The 22,346-nt window shown below is 37.3% G+C and overlaps 1 protein-coding gene across 1 annotated transcript; it reads right to left on the bottom strand.

The window, feature by feature from the left end:
- Window positions 1–8,384: 8,384 nt before the first annotated feature.
- hepacama (hepatic and glial cell adhesion molecule a) lies at window positions 8,385–21,467 on the bottom strand. The gene is made up of 7 exons (XM_026924064.3): window positions 21,159–21,467; window positions 17,245–17,583; window positions 15,562–15,843; window positions 13,171–13,264; window positions 11,607–11,671; window positions 9,627–9,703; window positions 8,385–9,509 (listed from the first exon to the last, which is right to left on the bottom strand). Exons 1-7 carry the CDS (start codon window positions 21,244–21,246, stop codon window positions 9,207–9,209), a joined length of 1,248 nt encoding a protein of 415 aa, XP_026779865.1. The 5' UTR covers window positions 21,247–21,467; the 3' UTR covers window positions 8,385–9,206.
- Between the last annotated feature and the right edge of the window lie 879 nt (window positions 21,468–22,346).

Raw genomic sequence — 22,346 nt, 5'->3', positions numbered from 1 at the left:
ACCTAGAATCAGCCTGTAAGTGTCCCAAACTGCTATCAGCCATCATATTGCCCACCTAGATTCAGCCTGTAAGTGTCCCAAACTGCTATCAGTCATCATATTGCCCACCTAGAATCAGCCTGTAAGTGTCCCAAACTGCTATCAGCCATCATATTGCCCACCTAGAATCAGCCTGTAAGTGTCCCAGACTGCTATCAGCCATCATATTGCTCACCTAGAATCAGCCTGTAAGTGTCCCAGACTGCTATCAGTCATCATATTGCCCACCTAGAATCAGCCTGTAAGTGTCCCAAACTGCTATCAGCCATCATATTGCCCACCTAGATTCAGCCTGTAAGTGTCCCAAACTGCTATCAGCCATCATATTGCCCACCTAGAATCAGCCTGTAAGTGTCCCAAACTGCTATCAGCCACCATATTGCCCACCTAGAATCAGCCTGTAAGTGTCCCAGACTGCTATCAGTCATCATATTGCTCACCTAGAATCAGCCTGTAAGTGTCCCAGACTGCTATCAGCCATCATATTGCCCACCTAGAATCAGCCTGTAAGTGTCCCAAACTGCTATCAGTCATCATATTGCTCACCTAGAATCAGCCTGTAAGTGTCCCAGACTGCTATCAGCCATCATATTGCCCACCTAGAATCAGCCTGTAAGTGTCCCAAACTGCTATCAGCCATCATATTGCTCACCTAGATTCAGCCTGTAAGTGTCCCAAACTGCTATCAGTCATCATATTGCCCACCTAGATTCAGCCTATAAGTGTCCCAAACTGCTATCAGCCATCATATTGCTCACCTAGATTCAGCCTGTAAGTGTCCCAAACTGCTATCAGTCATCATATTGCCCACCTAGAATCAGCCTGTAAGTGTCCCAGACTGCTATCAGTCATCATATTGCCCACCTAGAATCAGCCTGTAAGTGTCCCAGACTGCTATCAGCCATCATATTGCTCACCTAGATTCAGCCTGTAAGTGTCCCAAACTGCTATCAGTCATCATATTGCCCACCTAGATTCAGCCTATAAGTGTCCCAAACTGCTATCAGCCATCATATTGCTCACCTAGATTCAGCCTGTAAGTGTCCCAAACTGCTATCAGTCATCATATTGCCCACCTAGAATCAGCCTGTAAGTGTCCCAGACTGCTATCAGTCATCATATTGCTCACCTAGAATCAGCCTGTAAGTGTCCCAAACTGCTATCAGCCATCATATTGCCCACCTAGAATCAGCCTATAAGTGTCCAAAATGTCTCTGAATCCATCAAAACTGACCAGCTAGAATGAGCTTTTCCCAGAGAAGTAGAACTCGTTGTTTACAAGATGGCGTCCTCTAGTGTTTAATATGAGTAGATGACCTGGTGTTCATCTTCATATGGTTTATGACAGAGGTTCCACAGTGCTTACTCCTGCAGTGTTAAAATCATGTTCCAGCTCCAGCACAACCTTTTTTTAAATGCTTGTGCCTTTATTGGATGAACTAAGGCGAGACACTACACTACAGTATTAAAAATGTAGATTTAGAAGACCAAATGTGTCTAATTACACAACAGCATCTGCACATCCAAGGCACTTTCACAGGCAAGTGATTCTTTCCCTCACACTTTTCTGTACATTGCATATGCCCTGAACTGAGCTTTTGACTGACTATCACAAATCTGAGGAAGAAAGTTATTTATTTTGAACTGACTGAGTGGTGACACCAATCAAAGTTAAACAGTGTGGGAACCAGTCAGAAGGAACTGAAATCAGTGGCAGTTTTATGAAAAGATAGGGCTAGCAGACATGACCTGAAAAGAAGGCACATATAAAATAAAATAATCACATATGTGATTATTTTCTGGTATAAATGTGATAATACCTCGGGATGTTTTGGCTTAGGGATTTATTAGCTTTATGAATGGATCATTATTTCAACAGAGTAGCAAAGTATCTCAGGGGTTTCTGAGGTAAAAAAAAAAAAAGTTTTAAATGTAAAATATGGCATCAGTTTTTTAGTATATTTCAAGGGAAAATGTTGTTAAAGTAAATAATTACATCAGTTGTATGAATTTTGTTTTGTAATATGTAAAAATATTTTGTGTACTTGGTGTGAGTGTATAATAGGCTGTCCCACAAGCAGATTCAACATTTAGTAACGTATAATTAATACAGAAATAATTTTATTTACAGTTAAAATCATGAAATAGTTTGGAACAACTGTCTTTTTTAAATAATGGATAACGAGAATATAATTAAAATATCAAAATAATTAAAAAATTTTTTTTTCTAAAATCTTTTGTCACTGGTGCATTTGTAATGTGTCAGAGCATGTTCATGTGTCAAAAGCTCAGTGTTAGAAGCGCTGATTTAAAACTACGGTACATTCTCCCTGTATTTCTTAAATGTATCTGTTATTTTGGTATCTTAGGTGGCAATAACCTCTGTCTGTCATTTGTCACCTCTGTCACACTTGTATAGAAGGCCTGTATCTTATGTTTACTTTTAAAAATTGCACGAATATCTAGAATTACTGATTTGACATTTTAGCAAGATGGCATTTCCCCTCAAGTGTCAGCCATTTTGAAATAATCTTCCATTTTGATAAAAAATGTCACTGGTGCGATGGTCCCTGGTGTCACATTACAGGTGTGTAACACTGGTGACATTGCTATTTTGGTTGTAAAAGTGTTGTGGAAATCATTAGTTGTGCTGTTGTTGGTTAGTGGTGTTACACTTGTAACTGGTGCTACAATTCTATTTTGAGAGCATTTTCTGTCTTTAAAATTTTACATGATGTTCAGAATCAGAATCAGAAAGAGCTTCATTGCCATAAACAAGGAATTTGACATAACAGTAAGACACATAATAATAAGATTAAAAAGAAAATGTATAGAAGGCTCAATAAAGCTTAAGACAGAATAGACATTGTACAGATGCTATGTACAGCTATGCAAGGGGTAATGCAATGTGCAGAAGGTACTAGAATAAATAGGAGTGAATTTACAATTGCACATAAAATAATATCCACAGTGAAAAAAGTGCACTAAGAGAGTCCTTGGAGGCAGTTAACTGTTCATGAGGGAGATGGCCTGTGGGGAAAAAGCTGCTCTTGCAGAGAAGTACCAGTAATCCTCTCAGCAGTCCGGACTGTCTGTTGTAGTCGTCTTATGTCTGATTAGGTAGCTGAACCAAGCCAGATAGTTACTGAAGTGCACAGAACAGACTCAATGACAGCTAAGAAGAACTGGGTCAGCAGCCTGTGGCAGGATGAACTTCCTCAGTTGACGAAGGAGGCACAGCCTCTGCTGGGCCTTTTTCACAATAGAGTCTATATGGGTCAGATCAGATCAGATGCTGAGAGATGGTAGAGCCCAGGGACCTGAAGGACTCCACGGCGGCCACAGTGCTGTCCAGGATGGTGGTGTTGGAGGGGTGGGGTTTTCTGGGAAGTTCCTCCTGAAGTCCAGCTCCAGGTTATTTTGACTTCACCTGACAGCCAGCTGTTCAACATCCCTTCTGTATGCAGACGCATATTCTTGAAATATATGAAAGCACAGTGGATCTATTTTGCACTGATTTGGCAATGATTTCATCATTTTAAAGAAAAAGTGAGACACAAGGACTATAGTCAAGGAAAGTCCGTCATTTTTGTTTATTGTGATATGTGTGCTAAGGCTTGAACTTTAATAAAAATAAAATTAAAATTTTTTTAATGTTTGTGTGAAAAATAAACAAAATGACATGAATAGTTTTTGAAGAAAGACCATTTTCAATGTCATAACAGCAGTGACATATATGCCAAAAATCTTGTCTTTCACATTAATCTCTGTTATTACTAAATATGCCACACAGTTATATTCATAATTGACGAGCCAGATACTGACCCGAATGATAATATTAAACCTACAAGCGCATGTCTGTATTCTCATACTGTAACATCCATGCACCTCAAATAAATAAATAAATAAATAAGGCTTTATTATTTTATTTTTGCTTAGGTTAAAACATCTATTTGGGAGGCTGGTGTTCCACAATTTAAATGATCTTTCTATTGCTACAAATAAAATTACTATTCAGAACTCTCTGTCGCCATCTACTGGTCAAAGTGTAATATTGTAGAATAGCTGGAACATAATGAAGGAGAGTAGTAATGGACAGAAATAAATTAAAACTGTACAAACAAATGTCATTGGATTTGCAGTTACTACATTCCTACAAGCATAGTTACATCACACAAACCTAGCTTCACTTGATAAGCATATTTCTATGCTTATTAAATTTTATTGTTTAGTCTGCTAAATTTATGTCATAGTTTTCCATATATATATATATATATATATATATATATATATATATATATATATATATATATATACATATGAATATGAGCTTTTCCCTATTTATTCTCATTTTTATCCACATTTGGTTACCTTTATTATATTCTGTACAGTGTTCTTTAGTACCATGAAAGGCACTTATAAATAAAATACCATTACTACTACTACTACTAGTATTACTGCTACTACTACTACTACTACTAGTATTACTGCTACTACTACTACTACTACTACTACTAGTATTACTGCTACTACTACTACTACTACTACTAGTATTACTGCTAATACTACTACTACTACTACTACTACTAGTATTACTGCTACTACTACTACTACTATTACTACTACTACTATTACTACTACTTGCAATGTTTGCCTCGCACTTCCGGGGCTGGGGGTTCGACTCTTGCCTCTGCCTTGTGTGCACAGCGCTTGCATGTTCTCCCCGTGCTTCGGGGTTTCCTCCGAGTACTCCGGTTTCCTCCCCCAGTCCAAAGACATCCGTTGTAGGCTGACTGGCATTTCAAAATTGTCTGTAGTGTGTGTGAATGTGTTTGCATCTGTCCAGGATGTCCCCGGCCTTGTGCCCCGAGTTCCCTGGGATAGGCTCCAGACTCCCCCGTGACCCTGTGTAGGATAAGAGAAAAGGATGGATAGATGTAGTATTAGTAGAAGATGTGTTCTTATGTAATTTTGTGGGCTAAGCTAGTTGTTGTGAAGTAAATTCAATAAGCTTTTTTTTCTGTATCAGTTTCTTGCTTTGTTTATGCTCTCTTCTTCTGGTGTAGGAGAAGCAAGCGATGGCAGCACCAGTAAAGAAAGATAAAATAAGATATAATTAAGTTATCTTATCCCTTAAAAACATTGTAAGTAAATCATTAGAATGTCCTTAATATTCTCCTAATATCCTTCTCCTAATATGGCTGTTAATTAGCCACATTTTGGCTATTTGCTCATTCTATGCTAAAAAAAACCTCAACCCTGTTACTCATTTAAGAGCAAAATACACACAGGATTAGCAAAGAAACCTTGTAAAAATCATTACTGTTGCCTGAGATGGGTTAACAAGTTTTTTTTACATGGTTAAAATGCATTTTTTTATGTTGTTTTATGTTATGTTGCATGATTTAGTGTTGAACAACAATGAAAAACAAAGTTATAAAGATTTCTAAAGAGGTACAGAGGCTAAATGGTACCACAATCGTGGAATCAGCCTTTCCTTCCAGGAAAATCACATACATTTCACGTGTTAGTAGGTTTTTCACATGTGACATCAAGTGAATAATATGCAATCATGTGAAAAACATGACACATAACAAATGAAGTGTCTGAAAATTTCACATGTGAATGTGATTATTCAAGTTTGTATGACTTTTACGTAAGGGTTATGACATGACCTTAGTGACATAATGATATTTTTATAACAGCACATGGTGTTTACTTGATTAAACAATTAAAAATACCATTATTTGTTCTAACGAACTGTTTTGTCTTCAAGTGAACTAAACAATTTAATTCTAAAATCACACAAAAAAACCCAAAACCTTTTTTTTTTTTTACTTGTTTAACTGCTGTGTGTATTTCTTAAATGACGACATACAATATTGTTTGTTTTCATCTCTTTTTATATCTCATACAGGTGTATTAAGGAACATGAATGTGTTTTTTTATTGTCCATATTCTATTTATAGAAATTACAACAAAAATATAACTTCATTTAAAGGCATCCAGATGGTCACTGTGGATAAAATATTAAAGGGTCATAGTGATATGAATTTATATTACAGAATATTTACATACATTTATGCATAAATCCTCTTCCTGATAACACATAAAAATGATATTCTTTGAAAACGGTGTATGGTTACAGTATCTATATTATATAATATATGTTCATATCAGATGCATTCTAGGCAACAGTGATGTACTGTAAGCACAAAATCATGAATCTTGAAGTCAGTGTATACATATAATTTTAATAATATAGGCTAAGGACAATGGGCCTCATTTATCAAGCTGAATATGAACAAATCTATTTGTAAATAATTTGCAGGAGCATTTACACAAGAAATGTGGTATTCATGAGAATCTAGTTACTTAAAAACAACTCCTATGACCGCTCCTGAGTTTGTGTAAATTTATGTGTAAGAAGACTTACTAATGTGAACCTAATTTGAAAGCTAATTAAAACTTGTTGAAAATTTTGTGAAATGACTGTGAAATGAAACAAATCCATAAATTAAGACAAATATTCCTAGCCTTTCGATTAGAACAAAAGTACTGGCACCCTATTAAAGTTGGAAGAATTAATATGTCTGTGGTAGCTGCAGTGGCTGAGCTGCATTACTGGAAGCTTTAACACATGCTGTGTTTAGGAGGCACTCAATCGCCAATTAGTTGTCATTTTTGTCATTTTCAGCACTCTGTGAGCTTTTATGGAGCATCGTGGTCATGACAAATGTAAATCAGCTGTGCCGTGAACATTCTTGTTTTTTACAGGTGATTTATCAACATACATGCGTGTGTATGAAGAAAATCAGGACTGCTGAAAATTCTGCAAATCAAGCAGAAATTTTTTGTTTGTCCTATGACAACATTTACACAACTTTACTAAATTATTGATAAATGAGGCCCAATTGTGAGACCCAATATTAGATTTCAGGTGGCAGACAACGTGATGATAAGTGAGAATTGGGCTGCCTTTTGTTTTCAGAGGAGCTATACGAACCCTTCCTGAGCCATTTCTAGTGTGAAAATACACCACACTTCAAGAACATACTGTCATGTGGAATTGCTGAGGGCAGGCACTGTAAAAGTGAAACCCTTCCAGATACAAGATGACTCACCAGACAATATTACTTTCCTTTACCAAGTTTGCAGTCATTATATAAGGCTTGTTTTAAGTTAGAGGTTGTTTTCAAAGTGTGGAAAAGAAATATCAGCTAAGGCCAAATGAGTTCTGTGGCTCGTTCACGGATGGTCATCATTTGTATTGAGTAGACACTTTATAAAATATCACAACCGTTTCATGTTTTATTTATTTAATGACTGTCTTTTCCACTATTTACTGTTTATTGCTATGTTAGGTGTCTGATATTGCTTTAGGAATTGAAAAGTGAATGTGCTCCATTTAACATGCTCTTAAAAAGTAGAAACATAGCAATGCATGAACAAGAAACACAGGTATGTTGATTTGAAGTGACATGAAGCCATTTCACAACATGACCCCCACTTTTATCTGGTACTTCCATTATTTTCTGGTACTTCCAAATGTAATAAGATATATTTGACTTCAGTGAGACATTTTATTTCATTTTATTACCAACGATATACAGTATGTGTGGCGGCCTGGGAAAACCTGTGGCTGACTTCAGGCAAAAGACAAAATTGTGTTTTGCGTCAGCTTTATATATTTACATCATATTGGGTAAGGAGTAAGTATGATATCCTCACACAGGGCTGTATTCAAATTTGGCGACTAAAGTACAGATGTTATGTAAATAGTTATGATAGGAAAGTTACGCTTTTTCAGAAATAGTTTACACAGCTGCTTTTTATGGGTGTGGCATTCAAATTATACAAATCATCTGATTGATTACACTATATGGCCAAAAGTATGTGGACACCTGATCATCACACCCATATGTGGGTTGCCACAAAGTTGGAAGCACAGAGTTGTACCGAATGTCTGTATGCTGTAGCATTACAATTTCCCTTCACTGGAACTAAGAAGCTCAAACCTGTTCCAGCATGACAATGCTCTGGTGCACAAAGCAAGCTCCATGAAGACATGGTTTGCTAAAGCTGGAGTGGAAGAACTTGAGTTGCCTGCACAGAGCCCTGACCTGAACATCAGTGCCTGACTTCACTAATTCTCTGGTCCCCACAGCCACGCTCCAAAATCTAGTGGAAAGCCTTTCCAGAAGAGTGGAGGTTATTATAACAGTAAAGTTAGGACTAAATCTGGAATGGTATGTTCAAAAAGCACATGTGGGTGTGATGGCCAGGTGTCCATATAGTGTAGTTCACACCTCTAAGGTTGCCAGAAATGTCCAAGACAGGGTTCATCAATAGTAGGGTTTTTTAATTAAAGATGCTTTATCCTCCATTCTCCTCCATGCAAAAAAACTTTTTGCGGATTTTAAAGGGATGACAATATTAATTAATTAATAGTGTCATATTTATGCAATTAATATTGGTTTCAAATGCCATTCCGTAGCTTTTTGACTGTATTTACAGCCCAAGACATAAATTCCAGCGTGGCATATTGTGGTTATATCAAATGGCCAGACAGTGGTGCTGGATTTACTCCTCTTTGTACTGCTTCATGTCATGCAAGAAAAACGGGCTTAAGTCTGCATTACTCAAACTCCACCCTGCATGTGTAACTAGTTATGTTTTATTTCTGAATACCAACATGTGCAATTTTAGTATTAAACAAATCCTTACTATGTGTGCATAACTCAACTCTGAATATGGCTTGCAGTGACTGTCCCACTTTTATCAAGTTGTTGGATAGTAACATGCTATATTGAAATAAGCATAAGCCTAATAAATTCAGATACTGACTGTCAGAACGGCTGCAGTTAAGTCAGAATAGACTTTCTCTGTTTTCACGTTTGGGGATAGCCAGATTTAAAAGGCTAAAACTTTACTCTTGGTAGAGATACATACAAAAAAGAAATGTATTTCAGTCCAGAAAAGTATGTAGCTTTCAGAAATTCATATAGTAGAAAATGGCACAGTGTGAACGGTTTTCCCAGACAGCTACACATGAACATGCACATTCAGACGTATCCTCTCTCTCTCTCTCTCTCTCTCTCCCCCCCTCTCTCCCTCTCTCTCTCTCTCTCTCTTTCTGTATCTAACTGTGTGCTTTGACTCGGTGGTTAAATGCGGCTGTGAATACTAGTCTCGTGTACAGTCGACTGTTCCTCTGTGTGTGAGGGGGTGGGGCTTGCAGCCGAAGGGTGGGGCTTTCGTGTTAAGCTTCGCAAATGCGGTGAAGGCGCCATGGCCATGGTGGTGGTCGGGGTTGTGGGAGGAGAGGGAACAGGGGTGCGAGGATATCTTCTTCCTGAGTAGGTATATGCATCTGGAGAGGAGAACATGCTGGGATAGCAAGGTGGACTGTGTGGATCCAAAGGGTGGATGTAGTTACACGGCTCTTCTTCTTGTTCCTCAGCAAAGTCCTGCAGTTATGTAAGAAAATATTAAAATACAATCAACCGACCTAACAGGAATGGTGCAACTGTACTTACATTTATAGCAATTCTGCTCTAATGTTGCTGGAAGACATTTTTACTTACTGTTTCCTTCAGAACATATAAACCACCTGGGCCTTTACGATTATGGTAGCTCCTTCCTGGTACAATATCAACTGCAACTACAAAGTATGGATATGTATTGTTAATACTTATTTGATAACATTTTTAATGTCAGGATGACATAAAACCTGCCCTGAATTAAGTAATATTGATATACACAACCAGACTGACTTGCACTCAAAATTCATGACACCTGACTTTGTATCTCAGTGTACAGTAAAAAAAAAAACACAATTATTTATCTAAATATAAGTATAATCTATTAGATTTATCTACAGTATGAAAGCAAAAGATTCACAAAAGAATATAATGTCTGCCTCACACTGACTTTAGTTGCTGATAGTAAATTATCGACTTTTTCAAAAAGCGACATAGGAACGTGGGAAAATATTAGCTAAGGCAGCTTTATTCCTAATCTCTCAAATGACAGCTAGCATGATGCTACTGTTGAATGCTACTAGCTAGCTGTCACAGTGCAATCTGCATTGATAAATGCAAAGTGTACATAGTAATAGAAAGATTACAGTGATGGGTATGAGTTCTCATTCTCGCTGCCATATCAGGTAAAGTTTTTGTTAGGAATTCAGATCGAATCATTGAAGCTATCTGGTGCTAAAAATACACCATGGCTTTACAAATTAATGATTATAGAGATATGCAGTAAGTATGAAGAGAGTTTTTTTTCTGAAATGAAGTACGTGAACAAGGATAGATATTTTAAAATGTTAAAAGTCTTAAGTACAGTAGCAGAGTTTTTATATTCTGTTAATTTCCACTACCGGGTGTAGTTTGCTAAGTGAGATCAACTGGGAAAATTAGCAAAGGTGAGCACTTCCTAAACACTGTCTGAAGTGTTTCCTGTATGTGTAATAACATGTAAACCTGATGTGAAAATATCTGCGAAAATTATATACTGTAAGACATGGTTTTAAGAACCTTAAGTAAAGTACATTTAAGCAACATCGCACACGCAAGAGGGAGGTTATACTGAGTATCAGCATGGCTGTGATTCGGTCGTAGGCACGAGACTGTAGACTGAGTGCCGTAGCTAATCACAGCCATGCCGATATTCAGTATAACTGATATTACTTTTATACAACAGTTCTATACACAAGAAATTAATATTGAGTAAGTGACATTTCGGACATTTGGCCAAATGTTTATTTTTTGCTCCGTAAATGTAAATGTACATTCCTGTTAAAGGTGCTTTTGGTAAAATTGGCATCCCTTCTTTCTTTCCATTTTCATCTGACAAGCTTTCATATTTTAAGTAAAAAGTTATATTCCTGGAAAGTATCACTGGCCATGTCCACAGATGATGACACTACTGTAGTAACTGTTTTTTGAACTAGGAAGTGGAATTTTATGTAGCAAACACAGACGAGCGGAGTGATACACGCTGTGAAACCTCACATCGGGGTTATAGTAAAATCAAATGAGTGGCTAACTTTCGTATAATTACTATTTAATTAATATTTATGACAGTGTAATGAATGATTTAAGTATATTTTCATTGATCCTTGCGTAAAGTTAATTTTATTTTATTTTCATTTATAACCTATGGCAATGTCATATGTCTGACATCTGTCACATTATTACCATTATGTAAATATGGCATATTTAAACCAGCTTATGGCACCACCTTGTGTTAACAAAAAGTCTCAGTTGACATCAGTTTTGATAAAAAGCAATATTTGACAAATATAAAAATATGACAGCTGAAGCCTGTCACAATTAGCCTTTATAAATGTAGGTTTATGTCAGTTGTCATGAAGGACCTATGCTATGTAGGGGATATGTAGCTTATATAAACACTATAAAGTGTTTTACTATAAAGTGTTAATTCTTCTAAATTAATGAATATACAAATAAATAAATTTTACATCACCATCACAGGATGCATGATATTTACAATTCAATTGCCTATGAAATAGCCAAAAGATCAAAATCTTGAGATGTTACCTTCATGATTGCCATTGCTCTGCTCTACATTTTGCCTGCTCTGCATGACAGGTTGTTGCCTTTTTCTATAAAATCAGATCAACAGATGAGCTTTCTTAATAGCAAATAAGCAAATAGATCACATATCTGCTGCAGTGTTGAAATAAAACCAGGAACCTTTCAGAATTTCAGCAGGTTTGTTGGCAACACTTTATTATAAGGTCCACACAAATAAGCATATATTAATGCTTAGAGTTTAGGGTTAATTAAGGTTGTGTTATTTATGTAATAAAGCTCAAATTAGACACTTGGTAAATGTTTATTTACTTTTATGTAACTAGATATCTGTAATGTAAAAATGACTAATAACTGCATTATTAGTTTTGATAATTATTGAGTGTGAAATAATACCCTAAATTCATATCTTATTAGATATGTTCATGTTCATTATTTGTTCATGTTAGACCTTTAGGTTCTAGGTAGTGTCAAGTGACAGGTGTTTATTGAAAACATCTTACTTTTTTAGTAAATAAATAGTGATATTAATAGTGATTTTCACTAAATGCTACCTAGAACCTATAGGTGTAATAGTTATTAATTCATGCATGTTTTTAGTGTTTATTGCATATTATCACAATTAATACTGCAATAATTACCCATTTTTACCTAACAGATGTCGAGTTATGTACCAATACAGGTTGTGATGAATAAAGACAAATACATCGTGACTAAAACTTTTACAAGTGTCTAATTTGAGCTTTATTATACAAATAACAAGACCTTAATTAACCCCTTATACATATTCCTTAAAACAGAGTCACCATTATTACACATAGTAATACTACTAATGCTTCCATAATGATGAATCAGTACATGCACTAACCCTTAGTGCATGAGGAAATAATGATGCATATGCATTAACAATCTCTGAGTCATATATGAATATCCATTAATAATGGAAATTGTAGCGTATTAACATCTTGTTAACTTGTTCTATTAATTAATACTGTGACATCCAGCAGTAATATGTTATTAGGAGAGGATGTGTTTGGGGATGATGTAGGTTAACCCAAACTATAGGCTATTAAGCAACATGGGACAGTTCACAATTTGAAGCCAGCACTACTAAAAAGTTGCTTTGAGATCACTTTTATGATTACAAAAATGGGTCTGATGGCAATCTTGCAGGAGGTTGATCCATTCAAGCATACCATGGATGAAAATTTTAACAGTATGTATATTTCATTTGTGTTTGTAATATATCCCGTGTTAGGGTTTAGATTTAAAATTGGAGGGGTAGGAAAAAATATAAAATGTCTCGAATTGTATTACTTGCCTTGACTTACATTAAAGCTTGTAATTTGGGTTAACATTTGTTGTTTCGAAACACACCCTTCATAATGTCAATAATCTTTATTAATCCTGCATAAGTATTTGTGGACCTTTGAGTAAAGTGTTATCCATAAACCTGCTGAAAAGTATCTACAGCTGTTCTTTTGTATACTCCTTGTCTACACAACACTCAAAAACACCAGGCTTATTATAAGCACAGTATAGTTTAATGTGACTCAGAAGGTGAGATTACTTTTTGGAGGGCTTCCAGCAGGCACACACCGTCACCAGGGTTATGAGCAAGAAAATTCCACCAGTGGAGAGGATGATATAGAGAGAACTTCGTCCTGCAGAAAAAAGAAAACACCAGGAAGGCCACTGTTGTCATGGTGCTCTTCTCTTGTGCTGAAAAACATGTGCCACTGTTCATCCATCTCTCTCTACCTACATGCATGCAGCACTACTGTAAAGTGATTTTACCTCTCAAATTAAACAAAGAGTGAACTCCTTTAAATTGTGCTCCAAGGAAACAAGAGTGTAGATGAGGTTGAGAGCTCAAACTGAGATGACGGCTTGGTTTTGTTTACAGGTTTTGTTAGAGCTGGAATGAATAGTGGTGCTTGGTTTTTTTTTTTAAAGGGCAATGTGTGCAGAGTGAACACAGAACCCCACTGGTTTATTGCTGTGTCTTAACTGTGTAGTAGTGTATGAGAAGGAGGAGGAGGAAGAGGTAGTGGTGGAAGGAGAGGCAATAGTTAGTAAGCCAAGCTTCGCTGGGACAGAAATCTTTACCTGGCCCTTTCAGCAAGCCCTGTTAGTGTCCACATATGACAGCAGCTAGTTTAAATGAGGTTAGGTTTGGGTTTTGAGGTCACCAACGCTTGTTGTAGTGATACACAATAGTGAACATATAGTATAACAATCAATTGTGAAATAATATAGAACGAATTTGATTTACTTCACCCCAAACTTTATCCATCCCATTAGTGATGTATGGACAATTATCATGGATAATTTTGACCCATTTCCCTGTATTGATAAAAGAATTAAAAACCTCTTTGTCATGTCAATCCCATCTTTAAACCCAAACTCCATTTCCTAGAATCCTCTGCTAGAAGGCCTATCACCTGAACCATTACATGTCTTGTTACTTACCTCTCACTTCCTGGACTTCTAATCATACAAGTTTAGCTCACCAGGTCACTACACACCTCAAAACTCTGCTCTGAAGTATTGCTCATAGCTTATGAGTCTTTATATTTACATGCATGCCATTATGGTTTTGACTGAGTTTTTTATTTAGTTTGCTTTGTGTAGACTAGTTCGTTTGTTGATCGCCTGAATCGTGGCATGTTTTTTACTTTGATTTCATCTCTGGCCTTTTGGATTTGTCAGCTTTCCATAAACAAAACAAACACATTTTCTCCCCATGAACTTCCTAACTTGGTATTGACACCCAATAACAAGGGAGTGTGCAGGCTAACACATGCTTCCTCTGAGACATCTGAATCTAACCGACTGCACCTTTACAAACTGCTGCACATGTTGCGTCGCAGGGCAGTGTAAAACATTCAGAGGAAAGCGCTGTCTACCCTCTTCCACATACATGATCTCACAAATGCCCATGATTGGCTAGTGTCACTGTGATTGATGGACGAGAGAGAGTATGCCATCCTTCCCACCCATCGATCATGGCTAATTTTGCTCTTTTGGACTCAAGACTTGGCATTTTTAGGATTCAAGCTCACAATCTCTGGCCAAGAATGTTATGTATTGTAGAAGGGCACAACAGATAGGGTGACGGCTTTTCAGTTGTGCCACTTGGGAGCAGAGCACATGTTTAAAAAAAACCCTCATTCAAAAGTATTTGCACTATATTAAGCACTAAATTTGTATAATTCTTGCTTTCAGGGTTCAAACCACTCTTTCCAAGGGGATAATTTTGGCCATTCATAATCACAGATCAAAAAAAGAAGCCTAGTTCCAGGTTATTGTGTTTTCCCCAAAGTTTTGTGGTATCCCTGCACAATCAGGTAGAAACTGTGGCACTTCTATTTGTATGTTGACCCAAGAATATTAGCTGTTTGCTAGCGTTGTTCATGTTTAAGTTAGCTAGGTTACCCGGTGGTGTTTTTCAGAGCAGAGTTTCTTAACTGAGGCCTTTACATCTGTATGGTGAGCGACTAACTACAACTAGATGATGATAATGTTGATTTCACTTATTTTATTCATCGTAAGTGTGCAGTTTAGAAATGCACAAGCACAAGCTATTTCACCTAGTGCTAGTGAATTGGCTTCAGTTTGCATGTGTACTGGTAACCATGTGCTTTTTACTGTATTGCTTTGAAAGTTATTCAGAATTACAGTGTTATATAGAACAGTTTTGATAAGACATCTTAGAATCTTTATTGAAAAGTTTAATAGAGTTAGGCTCCACTTAGGCTTCCATTAAAGGTGGGTTTTGAGTCAATATGTTTTCTTACATTTGTTCAGTACAGGGAAATATGTCAGAACTATTCTCCTTGGTAACCTCTCATATGCTACACAGACTAGACAGAGATTAGATTGGAAAAAAGGATTAAATTTTCCTTTAAGTATCTCTAACAAAATGTACTATGGAGCAAGAAGCAATCCCTGCACCTACTGTAGACTGTGAGTCTGACAGGCATGCTCTTCATGCTGCTGATGGGGTTCTCCACAGTGCAGGTGTAGACATCATCGTCTGACATCAGCACCCTGGAGATAGTCAGAACTTTCTGGTCATGTGACAGTAGCAGACGCGAGTCATTGGTCAGAGGCTTCCCACCCTTCAGCCAGCCATAAATAGGCTTTGTGCCCCTTTCATGAGTGCAGTTCAGTGTAAAGTGCTCAGTAAGCTCCAGCACAGAGGAAGCCACCAAGTGCACAAATGGCCTGGACACAGGAACTGGCAAGGAAAGACACAAAAATATTCATAACTGAAATGTTTGCAGTGGCTGTGTTGCATAATGTTACATTTAACATAGTTGATCTATATCTTAAAATCTGCAGGAATATTGTTGAGCAGCTTATTTCAGTTTCCATAACAAGTGATATTTAATCAGTTTTTGTCATGGGTAAACACTATATAACAATGCAATATTATTATTGTGTGTTTATATATATATATATATATATTTATGTATGATGTTTTTCCAGTCTTCAGCTGTCCAGTCTGGGTGAGCTTGTGCCCATGATAGCCTCAGATTCTTGTTCTTGGCTGACAGGAGTGGAACCTGATGTGGTCTTCTGTTGTAGCCCATCCACCACAAGGTTTGATGTTTTGTGCATACTGAGATTTATGAAATACTCAAACCAGCCTGTCTGGGACCAACATCCATGCCACGATCAAAGTCACAGAGATCACACTTTCCCCCATTCTGATGTGGGATGTGAATATTACCTGAAGCTCTTGACCTGTATTTGCTGATTTTTTTGCATTCCACTGCTGCCACATGATCAGCTGCTTAGATAACTGCATGAATGTGCAGATGCACAGGTGTGAATAAAGTATTTTTATTACAAATTATATTATTGGCAATGACTTGGGTGAAAGTAGAATCTTTGAAATATTTACATGAATTTCCGAATTTCTTAGTATTTGGTGTGTCCCCTTTTTTGCTTTAATGACAGTGTGCACTTGAGCTGGCATGGACTCCACAAAACCTTATGATCCATTTTAGATCAAATCCATCAGAGTTTCGTCTAAACACATGCCTCAATAGAAGAGATTAGGCATGAGGAAAATCTGACCTTTTGTACAAAGCAGTTAACATGGTCAATATCACAGATTTGCTTACATTTAAATAGGGACCTATAATAGTGCAGAATTTTGAATACTAAACATTCAAGATATTGAATATTTACTTTCTTTCTCAGACTTTTGGACCCCACTAAGCAGATAGTTGGCAGACAGGCTACAACCACATTGGGTTTCATTTCTGTTAGCCAAGAACAGGAATCTGAAGCTCACTGAATTTTGCAGTTTAAGATTGGGAATACACTGCTTGGTCTTTTTCCAATCTTCAACTTCAAATTCAAATGTATATTAAACATTTAAATGAATTCATATTACATTTTACATTTTTATTGTATTTATTATTATTTTGCTGTTTTGAAAGACCTTTCCAACTTTGACCCAGTAACAATCTTAACTGCTGAGGGTTATCTCAGAGCTAACCCTCAGCAGTTTCTGACATATTTCAGGTGACCTGACCTGAAATGTTACCTGAAAAACACCAGTGTATTTGTGCTGGAGCTGTAAGTGGTAAGCTACATGCTGAAAGAAACCTCTCCTTCCCCTGCCTACCATCTACAGTGAGGTTCATGTGTTTCTCCCCGGTAAAGGTGTCATCAGTGATGGAGATCTCCACTTCGTAGGCACCCTCATCTGACAGCTGCAGGTAGTTGAGCAGCAGTGAGCCGTTTTCGAAGAGCATGATGCGGCCTCGGTACTCGCTCCGCAAGTTTCCAATGATATCAGTGCCAATAGACTGCACCACAGTGACGGGTTTGTCCCTCTTCAACTGCCACTTGATGACGGGCCTGTCTGAGCTGGTGCTGGTGTAGCTGACAGAGAGTAGGGCCGAGCCACCTAGGGTACCTCTTATGACAGAGGATGGGCAGGTGATGTTCACTCCACTGACGACTTAATGCAAACACAAAATATGACACAAGACACATCGGTGACATTAATGAATTCATAATCTATGTGTAACAATAAACTCCCATTCTCTACTATTTTCAGATGATATTCTACCACATAAGAGTCAAACATCATGTTTAAGCAGAAACTGCCTGCCAACTTCACCAATAGCTCCTTAATCCTTTGTAGGATAATAATGCACATATAGACTGAAACCTTTTGTTTTTTAAGTCAAACAAGCATGCTCAAAGAAGCATGCTCTGAAAACTGTACTGTTGCTTTGCTCTAAGGATTATTAGACAATTAAAAACAAATCAGTTCAAAAATGTCTTGTCAGATTTATTCAAAGAAATTCTCCAACAAAACACTTTTATGATGCATAATTACACAGCGTAAATGAAAAGAATGAAAATAAGAAAAGGAATATTGTCAGAATATGAAAAAAAATCTTTACACAGAGGTTTTGTCTATGGCAGGCTGCTCCTTACTAGCTAAAAAGTACAGGCCATTCTCCACTTTTCCACCTACAGCCATGCCCCTGAGTGCAGCTGCAATTGGACAGTGATTGCATTTCAGTGTGGCATGACTGTAACAAACTGATGCAAGTGAAATGCAATGCATCAGGGAATTACATTCACTTCAGACAAGGAGTCAGCATTTAATTCTTAAAAATGCAATACCTTGCTGATTTATAAAGAACAATGCAATGAAGGTTTTACTTTTCAGTGTGGCACTTTGTCCCCATGTTACAAACGGAAAGCAATACTGTCTGTGTATTGCATTTTAGGTTTTTCCTCCCTAGGCTTTTCTATCCTGCATGTAATCTTCACCATACGCAATCAAACTCCAATAAGCAATGTGTACGACCATAATAAAAACTCACTTGAGATAAAGAGCAAGTTAACTTTGTAGGCTTTGAACAAGCTAGTTTATTTTACAAAGTTCAAGTCTCCCTGCCAAGTGACCACAATGTCTAATCAAGGGTAAAAACTCCATAGAAGAAGCTACTGTCACTTTAACCCTGAATGGTGCATAGGTTTTAATATTTGGTTCGGTGCAATAGTACCTACATAACAAGATGTGCAGTTGGATCATTATGGAAGTACACATAGCAGGCAAACACAATGGGAGCAAATAACTGTAGGCCATGTAAAATGAATAAATGTGCAATAGTTGCTATAGTGTTTTTGGATGGAAAGCTCTGACGAAGAATAGCCAAAGCTGTTTTCATTTGGATTGGTATCTTAACAAATTTATAATTTTTGTTCTTTCTACTTTATTTACTTTGGTAAATAAATGTGATTTGTCATCATCAAGAATAGCCTGCTTGCACTTACATCCTATATGTATTTATCTCGAAATACAAATGAGGTCTGTAAAAAAGATATAGTATAGCTTTATAAAGTGCTATTTTGATGATTTACAGCTGCATGCAGTACAAGAAAGAACATACAACTACCCATGTGTTAAGTAAGGCTCACAACATTGCTTACTCGGAGAGATTAAATTCAACTGATTCAAAAGATTGCCACAAATACACATAGTGTAAACTAGCTATAACAACAGCCAGGTCAGTTACTGACTACACAGCACCAAAACACAGCAACTGCCTCTCCATACCACAGGTGGTGATAGAGAAACTCCAGTAAACTCAAGGAGCTAGGCGTCAGTATAGAGCTCCAACAACACTGTAATATATACTGTTTCATAACATGAATAAGAAAATCTCTACGCATGCCTTTGAGGATAAGGTGTGGTCATGAATTAATGTATTGAGTCTACGAGTTAAGTTTCTCAAGATCTATTTCATGGTCACTAAGTACATAACTTGTGGCAACTATTGTATTTTAAAATGAATGAGGCACAGAGAAATCAATTGAATTAGCCAAAGGAACCTAAGCATAAAGATGATCCATAATATTACACGTAACTTCAACCTTGAATGAAAGAAAGACATACTGGAGTATGAGAGCATATTGTATATGAGAAACATACTGGAGTCATAATGTATACACCATTAGACCATATCACCTTAAGTGAATTTTGCCTGTTTCCACCAAATAATTAACTGGACACATGTTAAGTAGGAGGTTACCACTACATATTAAGTCTTAAGCTTAAGTTACATAATTTGTGGCTACAACTTTGGTATCTCGTGGCCAAGACATAATAATTCAGGTCCATCATATACTTATATGTTAGACACCTTATATATATTTTAGCAATTTCACTGCAACTACCTCAGCCTGATGTTGCACAGCATTGCACTGCACATACAACTGTACATATCTGCACTTTATTCCAGATATAGTCCATACTGTTGCTGCCATCTGTCTTTTATGTCCTTCATATTATATTTTTATATTTTTCCTTTTTCTACTTGTATACAAGGAAATTCTGGTTTATGTAAATTCTATTTTTACGTCACCAGACAGTCGTAAAAAAGCTTTTTACTGAACATCACACTGTGTATGGTTGTGTGTGTGACCAATAATATTTGAATTTGAAATTTGATAATTTGTTTACAGCTTCAAAATATTAACTCAGGGCCTCCATATTAATTTATGACCATGCCTTATTAAAAAACACTCTCCCTGTCACCTTGGCAGCTTTGTACAAATTGGATTGAATAAAGAGAGATAATTCAGGACCAAATCTCAGATCTGCCATGTTGGCTAAATACTATCCAGGCTTACAAAGCTGCTTAACCATTATTATTTTGTAGCAAAGCTATCTGAATGTTCCAGCAGGTTCAAAGGCTGTTCCTCTATTCCGCCATAGCAGGACTATGTAGTGCGAGTCAGCATGGCATGTCTTCATCGCCTTGGTAACAGGCCTCGGCGTTCACGGCTTGCCAAGACAAGCTAACAAAGGCCAGGATTGTAGGCCTGTCCCCGTCCAGTGAGGGCCAGCTGGGTGAGAGCCATGCTCTTGTGTGATTGGTGGCTAGCAGACAGTGGCAGCTCAGTGATTTTGCTAATCAACACACAGCACAATGACACAAAAGTAGTGCTTGGAGCCAGGCTTCGACTGCTACATGTTCTCCTACATGAAACAGCCTCCTTTCCCCTAATGTCTTTTTACATCTAATGCACAATACACATCATCACTTACAGAGTCTCAGCATGCTGATCTAAACAAACCCTTCCTCAAGAACACTAAAAATAAAGCATTCGAGATCTACAAAAAAACTTCCGCTACTGATTTGATTATGGAGGAAATTATATAAATAATTACATAACATTGTTTTGAAGCAAAGTGTTTTGGCTGAAGCACAAATTTCACAAACTTTTGTCCTGAAATTATTCAGCTAATGCCAAGGAATGCATATCAAATTCATGACCTAAAAGTTTTCATCTGTTAAGATGTTAAATCGTCTGCCTAGTTTAAAATATGTAAATAATTAAAAAAAAAGAAAAAAAAAGAAACAGAACACATAACAATTATTGCAATTAAGCAAGCAACATCACACACCAATTGTAGAGCAAGTTGCAGCTTTTTTTTTTCTTCTTTTTTTGTCATTTCTCTGCTGAAGTTTTGACCCTGGTTCACATGACAGTAGGTATTTCTGTACTCACCTGCCAGGAAGAAGGTGAGGATGCACAGTTTCTGGAAAAGTGAAAAAACTCCTGCCTCTTTGGAGGAAGCCTGCCTCTCCGCCTTCATCTTGGGAGTAGCGCTGGGTTTCTCTCCCCCGCACTCAGCATGGTTTGGCCACTCCAGGCACGTCTCCGAGAACACACAACGCTTCCTGCCAGACTGGACGTTGCCTGCTCTGAGCCCCACTCCCAGGACCCCTCACTGAACAGCTCTTTCTTTTTCTTTCTTTCTTTCTTTCGTTCTTTCTTTCTTTCTTTCTTTCTTTCTTCCTACTCTCTCTCTCTCTCTCTCTCTCTCTCTCTGTGTCTGAGTTTCTGCCCAGTGCACATCTATTTTCAGGGGAGCCTCTGTGTGTGTCCTTATGCAGTGGTGTCTATTGTGTGTGGTGGTGTTTGTCTTTTCCCCATAAGTCACTGTTACGTGACAGATTGAACTATCATCACTGTATTTTCTCTCTGAAACAGACTTTGATTCCACTGCTGTTATTTTTCTGACTTTCTACCGTAGTTCTAAATTCAGTTCATAGTCCTGATATAACTGATTTTTTTTTTTTGTCTTGCGGAAAGCCTGAAATAAATGACATGAAGGCAATTTATAGTCTTTCTTATAAATAAGGTCCTTGATGAGATTCTGCAGGTCAGGAACTTGCAGAACATAAAGGCTACATAAAAGAAAGCTCTTGGGTTCACATGTGAGCTCGTCAGAACAAGAGCACAGAATGAATAGACCTGCTGTTGCTGAAAAACACTCACCCTCCAACTGAGCCCCATCCTCACCAGTCTACCGAAACACTGCTCAAACCCTTTAAAACGGGCACAGAGAGCATGTTTGGTTTTTTCGTTAATGAGCATTACATGTCTAGCCCCTTGGAGCTTCAAGGTTAGGGGTGGAAGAAATAAAGAATTTGGTAAGACTAGAACATTTTAGAAGATTTCTGTTAGTGTGCTATAGATCTACGTGATATCCAAGCGCTGGATAAAGCATAATGCTCCAATTTTACTGTTTAAATGACAGCATGGTGCATATTTTTTTTTCCAACATGACATGTGACTAACACTCCTAGCGGCATCAACTGAAGGATGATGTCATTGTGCTGCAATCATTGTCTCTTACATTGAGTCTAAGAAATATTGTTTGGATAGAGAGTAGGATAGAATTTGAATAAC

This window comes from Pangasianodon hypophthalmus, chromosome 14 (genome assembly GCF_027358585.1).
Source record: "Pangasianodon hypophthalmus isolate fPanHyp1 chromosome 14, fPanHyp1.pri, whole genome shotgun sequence".
Lineage (NCBI taxonomy): Eukaryota > Metazoa > Chordata > Actinopteri > Siluriformes > Pangasiidae > Pangasianodon > Pangasianodon hypophthalmus.
This window is presented reverse-complemented; position numbering and strand designations above follow the sequence as displayed.